Source organism: Xiphophorus maculatus, chromosome 1, assembly GCF_002775205.1.
Source record: "Xiphophorus maculatus strain JP 163 A chromosome 1, X_maculatus-5.0-male, whole genome shotgun sequence".
NCBI lineage: Eukaryota > Metazoa > Chordata > Actinopteri > Cyprinodontiformes > Poeciliidae > Xiphophorus > Xiphophorus maculatus.
In genome coordinates this window covers 25,649,588-25,658,945 of record NC_036443.1, presented here as the reverse complement: position 1 = coordinate 25,658,945, position 9,358 = coordinate 25,649,588, and the positions used below count along the sequence as shown (strand labels likewise).

Sequence of the window (9,358 nt, the reverse complement as noted above, 5' to 3'; positions counted from 1 at the left end):
GATAGATATATAAAGGGTCAGAGATTTCTTTATTTTGTCCAAGTTATGTGCATCTCATGACACTTAACCAGAATATTTTTTCATGTTACTTAAAATGAATAAGACATTACTACTAAACTGTCGTTCGTTGAATGTTAGAGGGATTAACAACCCCATTAACAGGAAGAAAGTTGTAATATACTTTAAGAAACAAAGCACAGACATCACCTTTATTTAAGAGACCCATCTCACAGATATAGAACATTTAAAGATGTGTAGGGATTGTGTTGGTCATGTATTTTATTCTTCTTTTTCATCTAAAGCTAGAGGTGTAGCCTTGCCCATCAATAAAAACCTCAGATTTCACTTAAATTACATAGAAAACGACAGATCTGGCAGATTTTAAGAAACTTTAACTAAGATACAAAAAAAGCTCTGAGGCTTTGGTCCAACTCAACATTGTAATAATTTATAGTCCACAGTTAAACAACTTTATTCACATTTACTTTGAGCAAACTAACGTTTTTCTTAGTTAAGTGAGCTTGAATGTCCTGATCAAGATTTTCTTTTGTCCTACAGACAGATCCAAGTAATTTAGGCATCTACAAATGTCATTTTTTAATTGGTTTTCACATTAAAAACAATTAAAATCAATGCCATGTATATGCTTGTAAACTGAGTACAATCACACAACAGTCCATCAATTTCATGATCCACATATCCCTTTATTTTATATATGCAGTATTTATTTTGCATATTTTGTCCCAAAAGAATCTTGACAGGTTTAGACAGGTTTAATATGCTGTCAACACAGGCATAACTTGGTTAAAATTTTACATTTTGTTCTCTCAGTACAACTGCATCCTTCAACTTGCTACTGCTAATGATGTTTTCCTGCTCAGCAGTTTCACAAAGTGCTAAGCTAATGTCAGCATTACTCTCTATTGTGATATGACTTGTTGATAACTCAGTGTGGTTCCAGCTAGTGGAAAGCCAACAGTACAAAAGTTTCTGCTTCAAAAACTTAGCTTCTAGTTGCGTGCAGGGAAGCTGCAGCAGCCAATTTCTTCTTTTTTTCTGCAAACATCCCTCTAAGTCTTGAAAAACAATCACTTTGTTAGGAAAATACCAAACAAAATAATATGCAGAGCCTACAATACAGTATAAAAACTGACATAGTTTGAAAGTTATGCACATAAAAATTGGCTGCCATGTTTAAAAAATCTGGAGCACAAACCGTGACGGCGAAGCTTGTTGGCTAACATGAAATCACAGCCAGTCCAAGAACAACAGGTGTTGGGAGTTGAGTTTGACCAACATTGTTCTAATATGCCTTGATCAAGACATCCATATCATTGCCCAAATAAGATATGGTTTGGATCTGGATGCATCAAGTGGCATGGACTGTTCCAAACATGAAGAATTTTTTTTAAAAGAGACCTATTATGCAAATTCACATTTTGCATGTTTTTATACTTCCATTTGGGCCGGAGCGCATAAAAAAATGGTGTTTGGTACTAAGTTAATGTTTTTAGGTATCTGGAAAATGAGCCACTTAAAAAACCTCCTAAACCTAAACACATGCCACAATCAATGGGCACTGTGCCGTTACCTAGCTGAGTTCCAGCATGTTTGGTCAGCTGGCTTTACTGCTGTACAATGGCTGTATGTAGCTGCTGGAAAAGTCAAGTGTTTTTAGTTGGCTTACCATCCAGAAAACAGTTGCTGCATTCTTATTGGTTGTGCAGCAGGCTCTACTAACGCTTTTCAAAGAAGGAACTCAAATAGGTAGAACAGACCCGACTAAAATCCCAAAATCTAAGAATGATTTTGTGCAAAAAAAATTGTAATGAACACAATTTTTATGAATCGAAAGCCAATAATAATCTGGTTGGAAGCATAAAAGGTCACCTTTAAAAACGTAAAAGTTTTTTGATATTTACATTTAACAGCACACTCTTTTAAGGTGAATACAAATATTGTGAGAATAAAACTTCTCAAAGAATGTTGGAATTCTGAGGCTGAGGAATAATAAATGTAATTCAACAATCAGGAAAGACGGACAATTGTCCAATAAAGCTTGTGAAGAAAACCCAAAGCAGAAACTGAAATATCTGAACAAGTTTTGTGAAAGTAAACAGTTCAAAGTTACTTTCCCAGAGATTTGCTCTTTGGGTTAGACTGTGAAGATGGGGGAGGCGGAGGTAAGAGGCACCATGGAGCCCGTCTCGAAGTTGAAGTCGATCAGGGTGTGTGTGATGGTGCTGACGCTGCTGGTGGAGGAGCCGGTGCCCAGTTGACGCTCTTGGAGTTTGTGGAGATAACTCTGCAAGGCAGGTAGCAGAGATGAGCGCCGTTGTTACACTAGCCAGATACTGACAAAAACTCATAAGCAATCAGGTTTTCTGTCATGAAATCAGGATATTTTTGCATTTTATGTTTTTGTTTGAGCCACGTACTGGTGCGAGGACATCTCCAGCATATCGCTTCAGAGGCGGAGGCCTGCGCTGCCGGTATGGCCGAGGTCTTCTCCTGTCTTCTCTACTTTTCTGCTTCGTTCCATATTTCTTCTGTTTTTTATTTGCACCTGGAAAAGAGAATTAAAATAAATTTAAAATATTCATGTTTCATTCATTTATTCAGTTTGAACTTTTTTATATTTTATGTCCCAATCAGCTGTGTTTCCATAAACCATAAAATGGAAAATTTAAATAATAATAATAATTAAAAAAATCCTTACTAGAAGGATAATGGATAGTAATGGATAGTATATACAAAGATTTTGTTTTACACTGGGAGAATATTGTTCTTGGTTTTCACAATTATTCAAGAAATTATTAATTAATTTGATTCTATTTTTAGCAAAGGTTTTTATTCACAAACGTAAATTCAATAGAAAAATTCCTTGCTTTGTGACTCTTAAAACGGACCTACTGAACTACTTTCAGTTACTATATCATTCAAAGAACTGCAAGGAAATTAAAACACTCAGTGTATTATCTAACTTTAATTCATGTACATGATGTTGTAATAACCCCTGGCTGCTGTTGTTACTACAATTATTATGCAAGTGATATTTTCTCAAATTTTCTTAAATGGTCAATGCAAATGATGGTCAGTATAATTTTGAAGTCATGAACTATTACAGTATAAATCATATTTTACTGAACAAAGCTCCCCATGAGAACAGTATTTCTTTCAAAAATCAAAAACTCAAAATGCACTTTTCCAAGTTATTATGCACAGCAGATTTTCTAAACATTTTATGGATTATAAAGAACTGCAGACGGTCATTCTGTGAATGTGCAGCATTAAATGGTCACATGTACTAAAATCAAAACCAATTTCAATCAAAAACATCTTAACAGGCTGAGTTACATGTTAACATAGGACCTTCTTTGATATCACAGCACAATTCTTGCATCCATTGAACTTGTGAGTTTGTGGAAAGTTTCTGCTTTAATTCCCTTGCAGGATGTCAGAAAACCTTCCCAGAGCTTCTGTTTTGATATGAACTGCATTCAGATCTTCTGCTTGAGGAAACTCCAAAGGTTCTCAATAGGGTTGAGGTCAGAGGTCAGAGGAGGATGGTGACCACACCATGAGTTTCTCCATTTTAAGCCCACAGCAGCCAATGACACGGTGGTATTCCTTGCAGCATTCATTGTCATGCATGAAGATGATTTTGCTACTGAAGGTACGGCTCTTCTTTTTGAACCATGAAAGAAAGTGATCAGTCAGAAAGTCCATATACTTTGGTGAGGTCATTTTCTCACCTTCAGGGACTCTGAAGGGGCCGACCAATGATTCTCTCTCCATGATTTCGGCCCACAGCATGACTCCACCACCTCCTTGCTGACATCACAGCCGTGTTGGGATGTGGTGGCCATCCACCACCAATCCACTACTGCGTCCATCTGGACCATCCAGGGTTGCACAGCAGTCATCAGTGAACAAGTCTGTTTGAAAATTAATCTTCATGTACGGCTGGGCCCACTGTGACCGTTTCTGCTTGTGAGCTCTGGTTAGGGGTGGCTGAATAGTAGCTTCATGCACCGCAAGCCTCTGCAGGATCCTCCACCTTGAGGTTCCAGAGGCACCAGCAGCTTCAAATAACTGTTTGCTGCTTTTTAAGGGCATTTTAACAGCTGCTCTCTTAATCTGATGAATTTGTCTAACAGAAACCTTCCTCATTCTGCCTTTATCTGTACAAACCCATCTTTGTTCTGAATCAGCCACAAATCTCTCTGAAGCACTTTGAAATGCCGTGTTGATGAAATGTGCTTTGCAATTAAATCTGACTGATTGATTGATTGACTGATAACTGGCTTTTCTAAATTGTCCTTCTGCAAAAGTCAATCCTGCAACGTGAACAAAGAATATGCAGGTACAGAAGATGAATGGATTATTTTCCTCTCACTCTACTTTGTATTGAGTTATCTAATAAAATTCCATTAATTTAAAGATCCACTTTTGTGTCTGCAGACTGACCAAAACTCACCTTCAAAGTGTGAAACTCCCCTCGCAGTAAACCACCACTGCACCAACACGCCCACAGTGCTCAAAACAGGACAGATCCCAGTGATTGCCCAGTTAAACCAGCAGAAGGGTCGCGGAGCCGCTTCACAAAACACGTCATACACTTGATGCGGCAGCACAAACGCGCCCACCGTGTAGTCCGCGCACAGCATCACGGTCGTAGCTCCAAACACAGACGTGTAGAAGATGCTGAACAACCTCTGCCACTGCAGTGTGAACACAGCAGACGCGATGCTGGCAGCCAGTACGGCACAAAGAGGCACCCACACTGGAGTAAGGCTGTGAAACTGTCCCACAATCACCAGCATGGACAGGGAGAGGAGGCTTCCGAGCTGCAGGCCACAGAGGAGGAGTCCCAGCGTGGACACCAGCGCGGTAAACAGTCCACACAGTACGCCGACTCCAAGCCCGATGCCCGCCTTGGCGTCCTCTCTCAACTGACCCGTAAAGTCTGGCTCCTTATGGTAGAACAGGAGCACGGCGGATGAGGCAAACATGAAGCCGGAGAAGAACATGACCATCTTGAAGCAGCGATAGCCTGCGAAAAAAAAACAAAAAACAGCAATCTTAGAATCTCCTTAAACCTTCTCTGAAGCCAGAGTTAGGTACAAAACCTAGCACAAGCTAGTTTCCTTCCTGCGCTATTCCACTCGATTCAAATCTCGCTTCACAGACAGTCTGGATTTTCTCCCGTTTACTTCGATTCCTCCGGTAGATTTTCTAGCGGGCCAATCAGAAAACAGAAGAAGAAGTTCTGTTTTCTGATCGTCACACGTCATCAACGTTTGAGGACGACATAAATTTTCTGTGCTGTAGAACTGTAGTCTCCCTGTAGTTTTAGCAAAGGCAGCAGAGGAAATGATGGCCACGTTTCCAAATATTGAATCATAATTAATATTGCAACCAATGAAGCACAGTCAGATTAATAATTGTCCTAAATTTATTTGTAAAAAATATTAAATAATTGTGCATATTTTCCTGTCACTTTACAGTTTAGCACAACTATGTGTTACCATTGCAATAAATAAATAAATAAAATACATAAAAATTTGTGGTTGTAACATAAAATGTTACAAAGGTTTGAATACTTTCGCTTATGATCAATTTCCAGATCTCTCCATAGAGCAACTATTTTAGTTTTTTATTTTTATGATAAGATGCACATTTATTTCTTTGCATTTTAGGGAAGTTGGGGCACTTATGGAAAGAAACTTTAAGAATATTTCAGTAATGTTTAGACTAGGCGGTCTGATAAAATGTAAAATGTATTGCCATATGTTGTATATATGTAAACACAAATCATCTGGTGAATAAAATAAGCTGAATTGCATCAGTTTAATGTTTAACAGCCCACACTACCAGACTTTGAGAGCGTTATCTCAACGTTTTCTCCCAGTGAAAGCAGAACGGGAAATGTTTGCTTCACGTTGCAATGCATGCACACTAAACACAAAATCCCCGTTAAAAACCGAATGAGCATTAACACCATGACATCAGTGGGATTTCATTCAGTGCAACAGGTGGCGACTCATGAATGCCGTCTGTATAAAATTTAGATTCCCATCTGCCTCCTCCAGCTTTGGACTTATCCACTCTAAACCCCTGGCAACCTGCAGACGCCTGCCTCGGGGGATTTAAGCCATCAGGTGAGCTAATGAAACATTTAAAACAGCTTCGTGTAAGCTAATACTAGCATCTAATGTCAGCGCGGATACACACCAAAAAAGCAGTAGATGAGGCCGAATGAAAGGCAGACGGAGCACACGACAGACGGGATGACTTCGTATTGCACATTATTGTTAAGAACACATATATCCAGTTCAGTGATTCCAGCTCCAGGTTCCTCTGTAATGTAGAGTGAAGACACTGCCATCATGGAGGATTGTTTCTTTTGTGCTGCCCAGCTGCTTTGGACATGAATGTGCTTTGTTCATTGAAGGAGGGAAGTTGGAAGTCCAAGCAAAGAGGAAGTTCCTGGATCCAGAGCATGCATTAAACTGTTTCCTGGTGTGCACCTGCAAAAAGAAAAGGACATGATTTCAGGGTTTGATAGAGACTGTAGTGGTGACAAGTCATGTAATTTCCCTTTTCCCGTGGTGAAAAGCAATATGTTTAAATGATTTTTAGTTAATATTAAAGGGGACCTATTATGCAAAAGTCACGTTTTGAACGTTTCTGTACTTCAGTTTGGGTCTTTACTGCTTCTAAAAACAGCTCAAGTGCTTAAAACAATCACCCAGCTGTTTTTTGGTGTCTAAAAAGTGAGCTATTTCAAAATCTTTCTGAATGTAACGTCACAAATCAGCACACAACGCCAGTTACCTAGCAACCAAAGTACATTCCAGCCTGTTACCTAGTAACCCAAGTGGAGCTCCAGCATGTTTGGTCAACTACTTTTACCATGCGCTGTACAATGGCTGCTGGAAAAGACAAGTGTTTTTTTGTTGATTTATTATTTAGAAACCACTTGCTGGGTTCTAGTTGGTCGTGCAGGAGGCTTTACTAATGCTTTTCAGAGATGTACGGTTGTATAATTGCGCATCTTTTTGCAGCCGTTTTCACATGTGAGTGTTGGGGGGCGTGGCCAGCAGCAGCTTATTTGGATTTAAAATGACAGCAGCTCATTTTGCAAGGAGCTCAACATAGGCAGAGCTGACCAGATTAAAATCTGATTTTCTAAGAATGATTTTGTGCAAAGAATGTAAGAAACATGTTTTGTATAATCCCTTCAGACCTGTCCTAGCCTGTTCAAGGAAGCATAAAAGGTCATTTTTAAACTGCTGATGAGGAAGTGCCTTTTCCCATGCCCAAATTTTCTATTCGGGAAGCAGAGAGGGAAACCTAGCTTCCCTTCCAAGTTTTATGTTTGGTTTAAGAACAGGATGCAGCTGAGGAAATGACCTGCTGGCTCCATGCCTCTGTTTTTCACATGCATTGTTCTGAGCATGTGGTTTGGTACTCTGTTTGCTGAACAATAAGAAGGAAACAAACATTTAGACACCAATAAAAGCAGCAGGATGGACATTTTCCCAAAATGAACAGTAATGTCAGTCAAAAACCACTTAAGAAATACTTGAAGAATCCTACATTCAAAAGGAGCAAAAGTATTCAGTATATTCAGTTTGTAAAATTAAAATTGTCTTTTGAAAATAACCTTCAGCAGGTATTAAACATGCTTTTATTAAGACCTCATTTCTGCTTTTAAAAATAGTTTTTTATTGGTCTGATGTAATATTCTAATTTAAAATTAGAATATTTTTATTAGCTGTTAGCACAAAATCATCACTATTAAGAGGCACAAAGGTGTTAAAACATTCAACTTTGTCTAGTTAAACAAAGTTGACTTTTTAATAATATTTAAATTTACTGAATGGGTCTGTAGTTCTATAGCATTTATTTGCTGATGTGTAACAAAATATAACTAAAGATTAACATTTATAAAGTACGAGTCATTATTTCAAGCTTATTTGTGAACTTTCTGAACATTTTAATCATGTTCACCTGCAGCTGATTGTATGATTCTTTTGATGCAGCATAAATTAGCCTCCATGTAACGACATGCTAAGCTGTTGAGGCAGATCCTACGGTCAGCAAATGGAATTAGAGGAGCTTTAGCAGGTGAGTCATTCTCATGTTACTGTAAAGCACGAGAAAACTTTCACGTGGAAATGTCTCTGGTAAAACTAAAACAATAACATTAAAATATGAAAGAATAGCAACAAAAACACCTAATTTTCTGTTAATTTTACTCAAAAAACACTACTGCAGTATCAGATAATCTCCACCGAATTACCACAAACAACATGAAAACGTGAGAAATGAGAATATAAAACGTGTAAAAACATTTTCATGGCCTTACCTGCAGCGGTCCACAGGTAAATGTGCGCTTTAAAGGAGAGATGTAAGCATCCTGATCAGCTTGTTAAATTCCTGTAAACAGGGAGCGTTCAGAGTTTGTCCGGAGTTTCCACATCAACTGTGTGGTTTCCCACAGAGAGCGTCCAACCGGTAAGTCCCTCATCTGTGCTTGTAAACTGCTGATGCCTGAGAGGGCGGCCATCTGCCCCCAGCGTTAGACTGACACAGCTGCCAAGTCCAAGGCCAAGTCAGGGAGTTCAACCCTCAACTACCCATAATCCTCCAGGAACACTAACCTGCATGTCTGCTATCTTTAATTCACCTAGCATATCTTTTTAATAGGTTCAGCTTCGAACCTACATGTGTCTTTGTATACCTGAGAATTAAAATAACAGTGTCCAAACTTTTCACCACACGCAAAAAACGCAAAGTTTTACCAAGTATTTCCAGTGCAAATATCTAATTACACTTGAAATGCGACAAAACTAACTTACAACTAGCGTTTCAACAAGATTTAAAGGAGCTTGTTTTAAGTTGATATTTCCTTAAAATTGATTTTAAAAGTACTGGTTCCACTGGTAGATTATTTCACTTATAATAAGACTTTCTCCCCATGTTATAAGTGAAATAATTTGCTAGTGGAACCAGTATGTTTTAATAAATAATAAGAAATTATTGACTTAACTTCCTGAAAAGTTACTTGGAAGTTAGTTTGGGCGCATTTCAAGTGTAAAAAGAAATACTTTATACACAATAAAAACTGGTAAAACTATGTGTTTTTGCAAGATGAAAATAATCTAGGGCCACAAAATGTAAATATTCTGGTTTTGTGGTGAAGAGCTGCAGAAAATCACTTAAATGGACGTAAATATCCCACGGGCAACACTTTGGACAGCCTTAATCTAAAGAATCTTCATTAATCCTTTCAAAAATAAAAAGAAATGAGAAAAACATTACAGGTAGGTGTTTCTTGCTGCACCAG

General features: G+C 38.3%; 1 protein-coding gene across 1 annotated transcript; it reads right to left on the bottom strand.

The window, feature by feature from the left end:
- Positions 1-264: 264 nt before the first annotated feature.
- On the bottom strand, positions 265-8,796 carry LOC102219884 (transmembrane protein 198-like). Its single transcript, XM_014468745.2, has 5 exons — positions 8,378-8,796; positions 6,238-6,533; positions 4,481-5,056; positions 2,439-2,566; positions 265-2,305 (listed from the first exon to the last, which is right to left on the bottom strand). The coding sequence occupies exons 2-5, from the start codon at positions 6,392-6,394 to the stop codon at positions 2,156-2,158; spliced, it is 1,011 nt and encodes a 336-aa protein (XP_014324231.1). The 5' UTR covers positions 6,395-6,533; positions 8,378-8,796; the 3' UTR covers positions 265-2,155.
- Positions 8,797-9,358: the final 562 nt, after the last annotated feature.